This window comes from Pungitius pungitius, chromosome 12, assembly GCF_949316345.1.
Source record: "Pungitius pungitius chromosome 12, fPunPun2.1, whole genome shotgun sequence".
NCBI lineage: Eukaryota > Metazoa > Chordata > Actinopteri > Perciformes > Gasterosteidae > Pungitius > Pungitius pungitius.
In genome coordinates, this window is record NC_084911.1 from 3269947 (window position 1) to 3286020 (window position 16074).

General features: G+C 46.8%; 2 protein-coding genes across 4 annotated transcripts; one reads left to right on the forward strand and one right to left on the reverse strand.

The window, feature by feature from the left end:
- Positions 1–88: 88 nt before the first annotated feature.
- cramp1 (cramped chromatin regulator homolog 1) lies at positions 89–12132 on the reverse strand. 3 transcript variants are annotated; one of them, XM_037476331.2, is made up of 20 exons: positions 12015–12132; positions 9837–10258; positions 8381–8583; positions 8093–8246; positions 7840–7923; positions 7612–7660; positions 7201–7286; positions 6640–6763; positions 6409–6490; positions 5217–6155; positions 4874–5051; positions 4447–4619; positions 4275–4349; positions 4103–4184; positions 3786–3896; positions 3382–3539; positions 2892–3078; positions 2570–2737; positions 2279–2424; positions 89–2088 (listed from the first exon to the last, which is right to left on the reverse strand). In XM_037476331.2, the coding sequence occupies exons 2-20, from the start codon at positions 10255–10257 to the stop codon at positions 1975–1977; spliced, it is 3534 nt and encodes a 1177-aa protein (XP_037332228.2). In that variant the 5' UTR covers position 10258; positions 12015–12132; the 3' UTR covers positions 89–1974. The 3 variants fall into 3 exon arrangements, with proteins under 3 accessions (XP_037332228.2, XP_037332227.2, XP_037332226.2); XM_037476330.2 differs by lacking the exon at positions 12015–12132 and adding an exon at positions 10651–10873 and having other exon boundaries at positions 5235–6155; XM_037476329.2 differs by lacking the exon at positions 12015–12132 and adding an exon at positions 10651–10872.
- An 894-nt stretch (positions 12133–13026) lies between these two features.
- Positions 13027–16074, forward strand: jpt2 (Jupiter microtubule associated homolog 2). Its single transcript, XM_037477180.2, has 5 exons — positions 13027–13194; positions 14000–14151; positions 14484–14635; positions 15082–15121; positions 15247–16074. Exons 1-5 carry the CDS (start codon positions 13139–13141, stop codon positions 15510–15512), a joined length of 666 nt encoding a protein of 221 aa, XP_037333077.1. The 5' UTR covers positions 13027–13138; the 3' UTR covers positions 15513–16074.

Consider the following 16074-nt stretch of genomic DNA (forward strand, 5'->3'; position numbering starts at 1 on the left):
TCTCTTTGGACTTTGGGTTTTTAGTGTCATAGAAAAGTTTGCTTTGAACTAGTTTCAACACTAAGTACGCACAATAAATAAAACAAAACAGGTTTTTATAACTATCTTTATACACAGAATAAAAACACATTTTACAAACTGAAAACTTTAAACATCTTTCTCATTCTTTCTTAATTTAGACAAAAACAACTTTTCAAAATGTTAAAAATAAATAGTCCAAACAAGAATTTACCTTCTTACAAAAGCGCAGGGAAGTCTATTGACATTTGTACAAATAACTAAAATCTAAAACAAGCCCGATTCAAGGATAAACCTGCGGTTTATTTCTTATTAAGCATCATCTTCCTTGTGTCTTGTATGTGAGGTTGAAGCCTTCTCACAAATGAATAACCATGAGAAGCGCTTTCACACTGCAGAGCCAAAGCCCTCAAGGTGCTTGCAGACAGAATATTCGATCATTCCAGGTGTGGAATGCTAACAGAAGCGCTCCTATACGTTGTTCACAATACTGCATATGTGTGAGGCTGGTTAATCTAAATTCCACTTGGTAGGTGTGCGTTTGCTGTGACTCTACATAGGAAAAAGCCTCCATTTACCTCTAACATCACTGCATGGAGTGTTTGGTAAGCCCATGGAGTATTAAGCTCTTGAACACAACCAATCAGATTTGAGTAGTGGTTAAACGACACTACCTACAAAAATGCTTAAAACTATGGCTTTAGTGTTTAATGTCATTCCATTCTGTGTGAGTTGACACTGCAATGTTACACTGCCAGGAACCTCGAATGGTTCCCATGACATTCTTAATCAGTCCGTCAATAAAAATTAACATGTGGTTGGTCATATTCTGGGTTTAGAGTGTGTGTGTGTGTGTTCAATTCTCCACTAGAAACCGCTCAAATCGCCTCTTTGATACCAGCCAGAGAGCTAAAGTATATGCACAAGGAAATTAAAAATACCAAAACAAATAACCAACCTGAAGAGTATTGCATCGCTATCATCATCCCGACATACATTAATAAATGATCATTAGCATCAAGCAACTCAAATGTGATTCTAGCACAGACTTCCAGTGAAGTAAAAAAAAAAAAAAGCTGCCATTTTCCATGTAACATTTGACAAACCTCTTCTTTCCAAACACGTGGCAGGCCATGTTCCTATCACGTGACGAATGAATCCGGGCCACAATCATGTGATGGGGAGGGCTTCACCTGCCCACGTTGTACTCGACTTTCCAATTAGAGGCCTCAATAACAGAAACAAGCGTCTCAATACATCCACCTGACCTCCGTCCACACGTGTGCATCGGCCTTCGCAAACGTACACATCACACGAGCAGTAACGGGAAGAAGAGGATATGCACAAGCTGCAGTGGGTTGAGATGCAGAAGATCTTTCGAGGAACAACGATGGCCAAGGGAGGGACGAGAGAGTGAACGCTTGACGTTGGTTATACGGGTGTGGAAATGGCCACGCGATGAGGTTCAGACTCTCAAGTGTTAACGTGGAAAAAAAACCCAAAACGTGGTAGTGTGAATGTAGCCTAAAAGGGATCCGAACTGCACATCGTGGCGGATTCACACATTTTGTGGGGGTTCAGCCGAGAGAATAAAAAGACAGACGAACGCTCAGAGCAGGAAGCGACGTAAAAGATCAAGTCAAAATATTATTGTTCAAATATGGCATAGTATTTTCCTGTACATGAGGTTGTGTTTTGTAAACGCATTTGTTTTTACTAAAGTGTTTGTTTTTAAAGGGCGTTTTACTTTAAAGAACGGTTCAGTGAATCCAACAAGTTGCAAACTCGCTTTGAACAATGTCACGGTTCACTGTCATTATTGCACTTTGACAAACAAGGCGGGGAGGGAAGGGGGCGGAGGCGTCTTTTCTCCACTGCAGGAAGGGACGGCGTGTAGGCGGTCTCGCCAACAAAATGGCGTCCTCCAGATGGCCGTCGGAGCGAGGTCCCCCCACCTCAGGGTGGTGGGATGGAGGGCTCGGTCACGGCCAGCTCTTGAGCGAGGTCGTTGAAGCGAGCGATGTAGTCCACACTGCTCTCACTCATCATGCAGGCAAGCTGAGAGTCCATCTGTGAGCACAAGAGCCTTCAGTGAACCACAGTAAATCACTCACCAGGACACAGATGAACACCCATTCAACAAAGGTCTAAAACAAGAAAAGTTTAGTTTTCCCGAAAAAAAAGGTGAAACTACAAAAGGAAGCCAATTTTTAGACTGGAAAAATGGAAATAAAATCTGTACTCAACAACAAGAACGTACCTCTGCCACATCAGGAAGGCCACGGGACTGAAAGGAATCATGGGAGTTGCAGTCCAGGAGACTGGGACCGAGCAGAGCTGTGCCGCTGGAGGGGCCAGACGGGGTTAGGGTGGTCCGCTTGCCCTTATCAGGAGACACCATGCTGGCTGGAAGGAAAAGGGACACATGGTGAATGAAAACAACATCACTGCAGGGGGGGCAGTGTCTTTAATAAAAGAACAAAAGTCCGAGGTCACTAAGCGTAACAGTATGGTGCTTGTGTTTAATCATCTAGGAAAGAAACAGACGTACAGAGGAGACACCCCAGCGTGGAGTCAGACGAGTCGCTGGGGTACCACTGGGGGTCGTGGCTGGGCGACGGGATCCAGCCTCTGGAGGGGCTGACCGAGGGCGACGAGGCCAACAGCTTGGAGCCGTCGCTGTTGCTCAGCTTGGCCGGAGAGAGCGCCGCCTCCTCGCCTGCGGCGCAACAGGAAAACCGCCATTAGAAATGCGCACACTGTGCTCAGTAAGCTGTCAACTTACTTTCTTGACCTAATGCTAATACTGCAGTTTGCTTAAAGACGTAAACGCATATGTATGTTTCCATAGATAGGGAGAAACTGTAGCGCACCATAGTGGGCAGAGTTGATAGCGAGCTCGATGATGGAGTCACTGATGTGCGTCTGAGGTTCTCCGGGGACTAGAGCCTCCTCGGGGGGGCCGGGGAGGGAGATGTCCAGCAGCGAGGCCACGCTGGGTGGCGAGAGGAGAGAGTCTCCACCGCCAGTCAGTCCAGGAGAAAGCGGAGGGTGACCGTTCTGTAAAAAGCAACATGGTGAACACTCATTTTGTGTTTTCTACCCAGGCTGCGATAGAATTAATAACATTTTGCTCTTGTGGGCCCCTTCTGATCATCAGTATCACATTGTTTCTTACATAAAGAACTGAGGTCAGATATCATTGTATTCTTGAAGCTCTGCCTTTAAATAGGGCCTGCAGACACCAGCAATCAGCAGTCCTACCTCACCTCCACAGTAAAGCAGTTATAAAGTAGTGCGTTCTGTGTAGATACCAAGTGAGGCAAAGCTCCTAATTTGCGTATGCAAGTGTGTGCTGCTGACCTCCGGGACGTTGTGCTGGAGGAATTGAGCGTCCGGTTCAGCATCGGTGGGTGCGGTGTGGAGCAGGGTGCTGGTATCAGCAGCAGTGGGTGGATTCAGCTCCCGACAGGGACTGCCAGGGATGATTCCTGCAGACTTAGCAGCCAGGTCAATGGCACCTGGAAGAGAATTAGCAGTTATGAAATACGAGAAATTGTCACATCAGCACTATACGGGATTAGTGTCAAAAGTAACCGAGAATGTGGGAATGGAACCACCTCAAAAAAGTACCCACAGCAATTTTGTTTTAAAGGAAAGCGTGAGAGAATAGTGAGAAGCGTCATGTGCTGACTAAGTGACTCCATCTAGAATGAAGTTCAAAATAAACGTTTCATTATAGATTAAATAATGCAAGCAGAACATACTGGAGAGCTGGCTGGCCGCTGCAGAGCTGGACGCTGCAGGGGAAGCTTTGGACAGGAGGGGGCGGGGGGAAGGACCCAGGCGAGTGTGGATTGGCCGGAAAGATCCAGTTCCTGAGGGAAGAAACAGGAAGTGAGGGAGCGGAAGATTAGCCAAATGGATGTTGAAACTGAGAAATGACATTTAGAGAGTGTTGGGCGGGCGTGTTACCAACAGACTTACTATCAATAACACAAGTATGACCAGAAGAATAAATTAACAATGTCCATCTCCTGCTGACAATTAACTGTTCTGTAGCAACGGGATGTGGGAGGAGTACCTGTGGCCGAGGAGTTGGAGAGGATGGAGAAGGAGCAGACATGCTGAGGAGTGTCTCCTGTGGTTCGCGGTAGAAGTGTTCGCTGTGATGAGACAGAAGCAGCTGAACTAAATGCACAGAGAAACACTAAAAATACATTTACAGTACAGATTCCTACAGGTTCCTCCTGTACCTGAACAACAAGTGGTTTCCGGAGTTGTCTGTTTCGAGGTTTTCTCTGTCTTGAAAGGAAAAGATCTGACTTCATCTGTAAAAAAAAGAAAATGAGCATATCAACATTTGTGCTTTTTACAACAAACCCGTCGTGCATTGGTAAAAAGAAATGGCGCATGTTGCTGTCTTACGCTGATGGAGTCGAGCTGCTGCTTGAGGGCGAGCTCTGCTTCCTTGTTGGGGGAAAACATTCTGTTGTGCCGCGAGCTGTTGGGGGGCAGCGTGGTGGGAACCGCAAACACGCCGCTCTCCGTGTCGCTGCTCGCCGCCGCTCCCATTAGAGAGCGAGGAAGGTTGCGTCCACCTAAAAAGGGGGGAGGAACCAGTAAGAGATGTCAGGTGAGGTAATGGGAAGAAGAAAAAAAAGAGAAATGGAACAGCACCAAGTGATAGTTTGTATTTAATGGGGTTTTCTACCATTACTGGAAATCCCATCTTACATTGTAGTACTACATCGTTACTTCTCGTTATCATCAGCACAAACACACGTTATCCAGGAACCAGAGGGGACAAGCGGGGTGTGATTCATCATCAGCAAGTTGAATGCGCTTCTACTACCTGAGACTCCGGCAGCTGGCAGGTGTAACCGGGCTCCTCGGACAGAGACCTGCTGCCGGCCACAGCTGGGGCTGCGAGCACCGGCTACGGGGCCCTTCCCGGGGGGCGTCAGGGCCTGGCTTTGCTCCTCTTGATGGGCCTTGTGTGGCGATGTAGCCGTGGAGCACAGCTCTGCAGCCTGGAGGAGAAGACGCATTATAGACACCTCCTGCTGACCAATTGTGAGGGGGGGTTTAATGTAAATCTAACAGTTGTCGGACTTTCTTGATTTGTGTTGTTCTGGATTTGTCGCTGTGGATAAAAGCGTCAGCTAAAATGATAAATGTAAACAGTTAATCAGTACCAAAGGTTTGGGATTGACCTCGGTGGAAACCAGCTTGAGCAGGCAGCGCAGAACGTGTTGTGTCCTGATGGGCTTGAGCTGGGCTTGTCCGTTTTCTGGGCTGTTGAGAGGAACTGCAATGGGCTGCCACTCGTACTCCAGCTGCAGCTTGCCCGGCTTCCCGAGCATCAGGTAGAGCTCGGCCAGGGTGACGTTCTCGGCGTCCCGTGAGCTCCAGCCTTCCCCTCGGATCTGTTCCACAGCCCGCTCCCTGGCTGCTGGGGCGCAGCCCTGCGACATTCCCTCCTCCGAGCCGGGGACTGCAGGTTTGGATGGGGGAGTCTGGTTGGCCTCTGGGGAGGAGGTGCTGGGGCTCCGCTCCTCATGACACGGCTCCGATGAGCTTTCTGCGACACCACACGACTTCTCAATGCTTTTGGTCGCTGCGGAACCACTACTGCCCTTCACGCCAGGGCAGATCTTTTCCCCTTTAGGGGGTCCTATCCCCGTCCCCTCCTCCCCGGGAGTAACGGTCTGCGCAGAGGAAGCAGGGGTGGAAACCGACGGAGGTCTCTCTGTCTTTGCAGAGCCGTCTCCAGAAGGCTCGGGGTTGAGGGGCTCAGTTCGACGACTATCACACAGTGCAGACACTGAAGCGCCTGCGGCGGCGCTGCCTCCTCCCCGTCCAGATTTAGGGCCGGCCCGAAGTGTTGCTGCGGTGTGAATGCCCAGAATCTGAGCGGCGGGCAACTCCTTGGCATTCGGCCGGTTCTTGCCATTTTCCAGCCAGTGTACTGTGCAGGAGGCCTTTGAGTGAACAACACGTGCCACACCAGGCAGTGTGGTCAAAGTGCTGCTCTCAGCAGGGTAGAGAAAGAGATCGTCCTGCTGGGATTTGCTGGGAGAGACAGTGGCGGACGGGCCGACCTCCAGAGCCTCCCTCTCCATGAGACTTTTAAGCTGATGCGTCAAGTGTCAAGGTCTCAGACATAAAGGACAGAAATAAGCACGTTCACGGTTCAGAAACATTTACTGCTGATGTGAAAAACCAGCGCTCCTAATCACACACACTAAAGTAATAGCAGTTAGTGTATATAATAGAGAGAAAGTTAATCATGGGTAACGACATCAGTTAACGACGAGTGAAGAAAATGACACTTGATAACCTTGTATCACAGGCAGTGCAAAACGTATGATGTTTTCAGAAGGATACAATCCGCTGGTCCTGGTGTGCCCACTTCTGTTTCAGGTAATCAATGAGGCTGGAGACTTTCCTGTGGAGCTCCACCACCATCCTGAGAAGGAGAGAAGGGTTCATTTACAAGCTGCTGCCGTCACGTGGTGCCAAACAGCACTGGGTGAACACATAAAGCACTTTTATGTCCCACACTAAATTTGCGACTGGAAATACATTAATAAACACGAGTTAGCAGGCGTGGCTGACCTGAGGCGAGGGTTGTGGGCTAGACTCTGGACGCGGGCCCAGGAGTGGTTGCTGCGTGGTTGGAGCTCCACAGCCACCTTCAGGGGTAGACGCACTGGCTTCTGGTCCTCCTCGTCACTCACTCCTGAAAGGACACGAAGACACAATGAGAGTGAACGGGAAACACCTCACAGGAGAAAAGGTCAAGTGTTTTTAAAATGGCTACATGAACAACACGGGACAGGTGAATGCGCGAGTGAGTAGAATTGAGACAAACTGTTCAGAATTAAGTTCCAACTAAGTTTCCCTCTTAATGAATAAGCAGGCAACCAAAAAGCAGAATCTAAACTCCGTGGTACTGAAGAAGAAACAACAAACCAGGACGAGGGCCGTTCAGTCGACCAGACCCTGTCATCTCCATCATCTCCTTCCTCCCCAATTTACTCCCACAGTGTCTCCATGGAAACACAACTAGCCCACACGCTGCCATTGTTATTGCCAAAACCCCCGCCCCCACAAAACCCCATGCCTCTCCATCACCATGGTCTGTATTCTCGTACGTGTTCCGTGTCACATGCTCACCGTCTGGGTCGCAAAGTTTCTTCAGTGCTCGGCACATGGGTGCTTTGATCCGCAGGTTCCTCCCTTTGGAGCGCACCGTGGTGGCCCTGTTCGAACACACATAGTGAAAGCTTTAATGTTAAGGATCACAACAACAACAACAAAAATCACAGAAGTATCTTTACAAACGTACGAGAAATTCACCAAAAAGATCTTACAACGCAGGAGCCGCGGAGTAAGTGAGATTTCATTAAGACAAGTGTTGCTGGTGTAAGTTTCTTTGACGTGTCGTTGTGTCGTTGTTTGAGATTTGAAATAAAAAACTGAATACTTGTCCATCGCAGACGTTTGCATGTTATTGAACACAAAAACTGATGAACATGCGAGTAGGCCATGCACTTTCTTCCTCAGCCATTATGACTAGAGACTTACCCTTGTTGGATTAGTTCGTTCAGCTTCGACACGTTCTTATCGTCCATTACTGTCAAAGACAAAACACAGAACTGTTTACGACATCGTCCCTCAGGAGCAGCTGTCCCCCATGACTGGCAGGGTGCAGTGTTTCAACGCATCTCTTGTGTGCCAGACCAAGAGCAGAACAACATTCACACACTTTTTTTTAAAGTCATGCCTTCAAACGCATGCACAGCCTTCACTTACACCCGCCAACTTTTTTGCGGAGCTCGGCGTAGCAGATGAGGCCGTAGAGTTCTTGAGAGGATTTCTTCAGCACCCTGGAGTACACTGAGAACAAAAAGGTGGCTCAAGTCACAACGCAGCTGTAAACAGGAATTAAAGGAGGCATGTGCATGCCACATGGAGATAACACCACACAGACACTGAGAGGGCTGTTCTACCCCCAAACTTACGCCGAGACTCGGTCAGGTCAGACAAATATAAAAGGGCAGCTCACCATTCGCAAAGTCAATGTGTTTAGAGATCTTGTGCCAGGTCCGGTAGTAGAAGTGGCGAACCTGCTCCTTGTTCTTCACCATGTTGGCTGGCTTGCCTCTTTTCTTGTACTTCATTGCAATGTTGTTCTGGATAGCCTCAAAGTCCTTTCCATGCTGGAGACCAGAGAAGTTAAGAGTTGAGTATAGGATGTGCAAAGAAAATGGAAACACTTCAAAGGTAAAGTGGTGCTACATGAAGGTGGGGCCCCTTATCGACCTATGAACATCGATTACGTCCTTCCATTTACCTCGTAGAGTCCTTCAAAAAAGCTGTTTTTGTCCTCTGTGCTCCAGGACTCCCACTGCCGACGGGCTCTCTTCTGGTTACCGGCTTGCTCCTCCTTCTCAGTAGACCCCTGGCCCTTGGGGGTCTTCGACACTCCGCCCGCGGAGCCAACCACTGGCCCTGATTGTCCGACTGTTCCCTGGGAGGAAGAGCCATTCTCTGCCCCTGTGTTGGACAGACACAAGAGACACCAGCCGTGGAACATCCAGAGAAAAACCTACAGCAACAACATCAGTGTCAGAAATTGTGAGAATTGAGAAGAATGTTTTGGTTCACGGCGTGGGTACAAGCACAGAAATGTGTAGCTGGTGGGTTTTTTTTAAATGCATGCACACAAAGCCACCCACTGCACAACCGGCAGAGCTTATCCTTCAGACGTTCAGCTCTGGCAAGGAAGCAGGAAAAACACAAGTCCACAGCACACGGGTCCAAAACCAACTCCTCGTGGGCCCCGATGTGTTTACCCCGGCACACAGCACCGTGCCAGGGGCTTTAACACATGCACAGAGGCAGTTGGTGTGTTTCTGTAAATGTTCTGACAAATCTCTGTGGGTCATGGGCACTAACCTAGACGTGTCTCTCTGGAAATAATGTGCACCAATATAGCATCGTATCAGAAATAAGTGGGGCTTCCTTGATCAACTGGTCAACACCCGGGGAATCTAAATATACATTTGATGAAACAATCAGAGTCTCTTTCTAACAAGAAATCCACTATAATAGTATAATAGTGCACACCAACTCATCAATATACTGAAAATGTTGTGTCTGATAGGAGTCCAACTCATTTTGAATGACAATTTTCAGGAGAGAAAAAAAACAGACACACTTTCATAACAAAGCAGAATAATCCTAAACACTCAAACAAACAACAAATCAACTTATCACAGAATCGATGAGTGGAAAGCTAAAACCTTAAGTAAGGCACGGCTACAATTTGATACGTTGCATCAATGAATCATTTGAAATGGTAAATAACAATGCAATAAACTCAGTTTATCTATTTGCTGAAAATATTTTAAAAAATGAAGTGAAAGTGCAACAACTGTCTGTAACAATGCTGCTGGTGCTGCTTTCCTTTCTATGCAGAAGGACAGTCTTTGCTCAATTAATATATTATAGTTCTACACTCATGCCAGTCAAAACCCATAACGCCTAGTTCTTTACCAAGAAACAGCTACAGAAAGTTAATTGTAAAGTAAGTAGTAAGTTCTGCCCCGTGTAGCAAATTCTTGACAGGACCGTGAAAAAGAGAAATCAACCAGCCGGCCAGAGTCCCGGAGGGAGAGCAACAAAGCCCGCAGCAGCTTCTCCATCACTGGTAAACAAACGGTAAACACAGTGACAACAGAGAGCCCCCCCCCCCCCTGCTAATCCCACCTATGCACACTTCCCTCCGAGCCGGTAGTATCCCGTACCTTTCGATTTCGCCCCGCCGTGTCCGTTGACGGTGGAGCCGACCGAATCCTTCCGGATCCGTTTGCTCGGAGGTCGGACGCTCGACCGTAGAAAATGATGCTGGTCGTGACACGGAGGGGCGGACTCCGCCGAGGTCTGCGGTTGCTGCGTCGAGCCGGCTTCGGTTCGGCCCGGCGGAGAGGACGCCGAACCGGCCGGTAGAACCGGAGCCGAACCGGGGCTGAGAGCCGCGGCGGATGGATTAAGAATCTCCACTCCGTCGTCCCCCTTTGTACTGCGCTCCTCGCTCGCCTGCTCTCCGCTCTCCTCCTCCTCCTCCTCCTCCTCTTCCTCGTCGTCGTCGTCGTCGCAACCTTCGGGCTTTCTGGACGGATTCGTCCGCCCGTCGACACCGATGCCCTCCCTGGAGCCCGGGGTCATGCTGCCAACGCGCGTTCGCGGGGGAGGAAAAAATTGTCACGTTAGGGGGCCAAGCGGCGTGTGAAATTAAACTTCTGGAGACGACGTTCACTGTCTCTCAAACATGGCCGCCGCTGTTTGTTTCAAATCCCCTCTCCGGTCCCGACCAAACAACACCAAATATATGCATTAAACCTTTTGGGGTGAATTATAATTAACCAGCAAAATAGTTTAGCAGCTGGCGGCGGTGCTTTGCCGAGTGTCTTCGGACTCGAAAGGCTCGTATTTCCGTTTGAATTTCAACTAAATTCAAATGCGAGCGCTTTTCGGTTTAAGCGCCCTGCAGAAACGACAACGAAACCCCTCGCTGCCTTCGACCTCTAAATAAAGTGTTTATTCTAAACATATTTTTACCCGTTTTCGTGGTCTTCGCTAGCAGGCGACGTCTTCTTTCTTTTCACCATGAGTCCGACCGGTTAGTTTGGCAAATACTGTTCGAAATGAGCATAATAAAACCGAGAGCAATCTCTCCGCTTTCTGCCCTCTCCTTGCTCCTGCTTCGACTGAGCTGAACTCTCTGCGCAGTTCAACTGTTTTCTATCAGCAACATTACTCAATGCTTATTGGCAAAAAGAAATCAAATTGTAAAAATCAGATATATTTACGGCATGCGTTTGGGGGGGAAAAATACTTTACTCGAGCTTGTGTTAGTGGAGCTGAAATGATAAGCACGGATAGTTTAATTAAGCTGCGCGCAAGTGGACTTTGTTTGTCACTACGTCACCATCGCATGCAGAAATTGATCTGCAAAACAATGTATTTCATATACATCCTGCAATTGTATGACTTTGCGACAATGCTCTGTTTGCCAGCATTACTATCGCTTCATACAAATACTAATCATTCTGCTGGACCAAGCTGTGCGTGCCCGGTGCACATCAATACCCAGAGTATGGTGTTTATAAATCTGTTATAATGTGTAAACATCACCGAATTGGCATTTCTTGATTAGTATTTACTCGTGCATTTATTTCTGAATAATCTGGACTGTGACAGCTCAGAGGGACGATGGCAAAACACAAATATATTTTAAATGAACTTGAGCAGAGAGATCGATTGTGAAAAGGACGACTGTTGTCAAACATTACCACATATCATTCAAATCTTTACGCTAAATCACAGATTCCATCATCCACAATGTATACCTCAGATAACAACTGGACCTCTAGTTTGTTTGGGTTTACTTTTGCTTCTTGGAATCTTACTAAAAATGTGTAATGACTAATGTCAATAGATGAATGATGCTATAATTGAAATCACCCGTAAGAGCGAAATGTTGCTATGATGTGGCTTTAGGCTGATCCTGAATCTTACAGCATCACACTTATTTCAGTTACTAAGATTGTGTAGGTTAGACCGAGCATCCGAGTAATACGGTTAGGTTTGTACAAGCACCGTCTCGGTATGATTAATAGCAAGTTATACAGCAATACTACCATTTCGTAATTGCAGCCATATGCTAGTTAATAACGGGTAAGCTATTTTTACAGTTGCCATTCACTTCATTGTAAAAAGCCCGTGTTAAATGCATGCAGTAGTCGTCCCCATATAAAACGTGGTACCTAACGTTAGCATGGCAGCTGTCGTTGGCTAGCTAACACTTTGGCAGTCAAACGAGCCATAGCGTGGCAAAAACAGCTAGCAACAAAATGATTATATCACGTAGAAGCGCAAATTGTTTGTTGGATGGATAACACAAATCAAAGTTTAGGAATTACCTTAAGTGGAAGGCTGTTGGTGGTATTAATAATCGAGGCACGGACTAGCATTGCTAGCTGACGGAATCCGTCCAGCTTGTTGCTTGTTACCGATGACAGTTCCTGCGGTTCGATTGTGCACGCGTTTAGACACGCCCATTACAACTCAAAAACAAATCCTTTGATTGGTTAGAAATACACGAGGACAACGGTTAGAACTTGATTGACGGACAGCTCCGCCAATTGTTGGCGAGAGAAACTATGCCGAAAGACCAATTGCTATTCTCTTCCTGTTATGGCGTATAAGTATTCGAATATATATTTTTTTCCAATTCAAAGCTGGTTGTACTCCTCAATAATCTAACATGTTCGTTCATAACAAAGCCTTATTTTAACAACATTAGAAAACCACAATGTAAGTTTTTGGCGCTTACAGAATAAGTTCCGCCCAGAAAATAATTGGCATGTTAACGATCAAATCAAAAGGCGAAAGACAGAGGGTGCACTTGAATTACTTCCTGGCGTACGCCGAAAAGAATCCCGGCAAAACAGAATCAGACTCAAAATCACACACATTGTGGTACATTTGGATTTGAAATAAATATCATCTGCACTTTAAATATTTAAGACGTAACCCACATTCCCTTTATTCAAACCAGGTTCACCGGTGTCACTAAACAAGTGCCATATGTCAAGAACACCAAGTATTTTGTGACTGTGAAAGACCTTCAGGGTGGAGTTTTCTTTGTCCATTGTTTTATAATCATGTATGTATGTATGTATGTATGTATGTATGTATGTATGTATGTATGTATGTATGTATGTATGTATGTATGTATGCGAGATTAATAGATGCAAAAAATACATTGGCGTCATTAATATTGTAATAAAAGAACAGTTCTCTCAAAATATTTCTACCCAATGGATTCCTTGATAAATGTTCCTGAAGGGAAACCAGGTGTATGAAACGAGCGCCCCACATTATTCGGCCGATTGGCATTGGACCAATTGTAGTCCTGCGTGTCACAGTTGGGGGGCTGAAATTCTTCACCAGGAGTTCACGCGCAGACAGGAACTTGCTGGTCGTCCAGTTGGCAAACCGACGGAGTTGTCTTCGAAAACTTGTGGGCTCAAAACAAACCATTATGACTTCGACGAACATGTTTCAAGGGTTAGCCACGGGTACAAAACCAAGTTCCAGGTAAATAATATTGTCGTGTAGCTTGGCTATCTGCGTGAGAAATGGCCGACAACGTCTTATTTCTAGAATCGGCATTCGTCCGCTATCTCATTGTAGTGTTAACGTTACATGACAGCAGCTCTTTTAGCTTTTTGAACCTTCACTTATTTCCCCCTACTACTCTTTAAACATCATAACAGCAGTGAGCGACGTGACAAGTGAGATACGCGAGGTGGCTTGGTTTGAGGTGTCTTGGTAAACTTTGAAGAGAATTAGCTTTTAAGCTAACCGACCGGGCGTTGTCTGCTGCGCCCGCGGAAGTGTGAAAGCGCCCCCCCCCCCCTCTCCTCCTCACAGACTGCTCTTCTTTGTACTGGCCATAGGCCTTCAGTTTCCCTTTCCCTGACTGGAAACCGCATGTCGCCAAGTAGTCCAGAACGCCTAACGTTACGTCTGCTGCTAACAAGCCATTGTTTCCGGATGCATGGCGCCAGTCACCCGGTACACCTACGTCACCCGGGCGATAACCAGATAACCTGTTATTTTACCGGCGAGTCGCAAACCGTCGCCTGCACTGGGACATATTCGTAACCCGACGTTGTACTCCTCTTAAGTGCGTTAAAACAAACGTAGCATGCCGTTTCTCTCGGTAATCACGGTCTTCGGTGACTTGGTGTTTTCTGCAGGGATCCGCATCCCGGGCCATGGGTTCAGTAAGAAGTTAAACCGTCTGTATTCAAAGTGTGTCGCAGGGTAATTGATTAAACGAAACTGAGAGGATTACGTTGGATGGGAATCTTATTAAACTGTACTCCATTTCCTGCAGGGTCTTGCAGCCTCCTGGAGGTGGCTCCAGTAACTTGTTTGGGGGCTATGAAGACGACTCTGCAGCATTAAGAAGACCTAATAAGATGGCCTCCAAATTGTTTGCTCCACCAGAGGAGGTCCAGAGTGGACCCAAGCGCTCCAATCCTCCAGGTCAGACCACTGCGCCAGGGTTAACTGATCTACCGATGGGTCATACCCTCTTTCAATGCCCCACGTGTAAAAGGTGTTACTATGTACTGTACAAAATGGTCCAGACATTGACTGCTGAGTCACCCTGAATACCATATCTGTTTTTCACTGGGACATCTCACTGTAGTATGTGTACAATATATCTCAAAACATTTCTTAATACCAAATAATCATTGTACATTTTGCTACTGTTTAAAGACTTCACTAGCCAATCAAAATGAAATGTTACCCCCCCCCCCCCCCCCCCTGTCACTGCAGCCAAACGTAGCTCATATTGGTGATACTTTATGTAGGTGGGAAGAGTAGCGGAATATTCGGGGATCCTGAGCCTCAAGCTCGGCAACAGAGACACAAAGCTCCCGGTGGGCCGACCAGTAACATATTCGGTGCTCCGGAGAGTGCACCCGCCCAAACCGCAAACCGAATGCACCCAAATAAGCCAAAGGTAGGCCCGAGCACCTAGACGTTGTATTCTGTCCAAAATGTCATCCTCGTTTTGTCCTGTTTTATACGTAATGCAAAATGTGTGACATGCACTGGTGTTTCCATCCGTCCTCCATGCGGGTCAATAGTGTTTGTGCAACCAGAGTGCTGTTGGACTGCTGAGTCACTTCATAACAATCTCAGCAGTCACTCATTCTCCATGCAAGCACATTAAAGCAAGTTAAATCTATGGAGTTACCAGTTTTCTGTTAACATGTTGAGGCTGTTTATATTTAATCAGATAAATGTCAAGATTACAATTACACACAACTACTTTGACGTGAACATGATTGAAGTTGCACTGTTTAACAAAGCTGCTTTTGGTTTTATTCAATTAAGATAAAGAAGAGTGCCTGTTTTTTATAAAGTCTTTTTCAGAATAGAATACTCTTTCTTTCTATTTTTCAGGACAATCTAGGTGTGGAACCTGAACCTAAATCATCACCTGGTGAGTCACAAAAAGGAATCTGTCCACTGATTTCATTTATATTCCAGTACAAAAAAGGTGTTTATTCTTTAACAATATATTTTTATGCATTTCAGTTTTTTTATGTATTTTTTTTTTTCTTCCAGCACCAGAAGCTACCATCACCCAACCTGAAGTGAAGGAGGAGGTGCCGCCGCCATCTCTGCTGCCAGCCAAGGAAGAGCCTGCTGCAGCCCCAGCCTCCCCTGAGCCTGAGCCCCGCTCTCCTCCTTCCTCCTCGTCCCCACCTGCTGAGGAGACGAGTCCTGATGGTGACGGGAAGAACCACGAGCCGCACCTGGGACCCAAGCCTCGCTCGCACAACAGGGTCCTCAACCCCCCCGGTGGGAAGTCCAGTGTGGTATTCTTCTGATCAGCTAAACACACATCTCCTTGTCTGCTCCCCTGTCAATCTTTTCTCATTCCAACGCCGCCCCCCCCCCCCCCCCTCCCACATTCACTTCACCCGTACATTTAGACACAGCGCAGGACGGTTTTGTTCTCATCGGATTCCGATGCAAATATGCCGTCAACGTCTTGCACTTTCAGCCCCATTTCTTTCTTCCAGCTATTTCCCCAGTTCTTCTTCAACGAAATCTACTGCAATCATTCAATCTCCAATCAACAGGCCAGATATTAGCTAATCACTTTATCTGTCACACTGTTTGATCGCAATCATTGCCGTTACTCATTTGTTTCCTTCTGTGTTTTGCCCACAGTTTATCATATTTTCAGCGCTTTGGCGCCTCACGGGTGGTTAAGACGTTGGCGTGCTTGTACAATTGTCAGCTTTAAACGGTTATCGATTTAAATTGTTTGGTATAAAATAATAATTCAAACATTAGCTTTAAATTTGAAGTTGTTTGTTTTAAACCTTAACATGTAGCTGTTTCATCAGGATGGGGTGGATACATCACTGATGTAATGTTTCAAAT

Bases quoted from the DNA above. Each gene is read 5' to 3' on its own strand.
- jpt2 (XM_037477180.2), top strand. From the start codon at position 13,139: ATGACTTCGACGAACATGTTTCAAGGGTTAGCCACGGGTACAAAACCA. The intron at 14,152-14,483 runs GTCAGACCACTG...TACTTTATGTAG, and splicing joins CAAGCGCTCCAATCCTCCAG to GTGGGAAGAGTAGCGGAATA. The intron at 14,636-15,081 runs GTAGGCCCGAGC...TCTATTTTTCAG, and splicing joins TGCACCCAAATAAGCCAAAG to GACAATCTAGGTGTGGAACC.
- cramp1 (XM_037476329.2), bottom strand. From the start codon at position 10,700: ATGGTGAAAAGAAAGAAGACGTCGCCTGCTAGCGAAGACCACGAAAAC. The intron at 8,584-9,836 runs GTACGGGATACT...TGTCCAACACAG, and splicing joins CGGCGGGGCGAAATCGAAAG to GGGCAGAGAATGGCTCTTCC. The intron at 7,924-8,092 runs GTGAGCTGCCCT...TTTTGTTCTCAG, and splicing joins ACACATTGACTTTGCGAATG to TGTACTCCAGGGTGCTGAAG.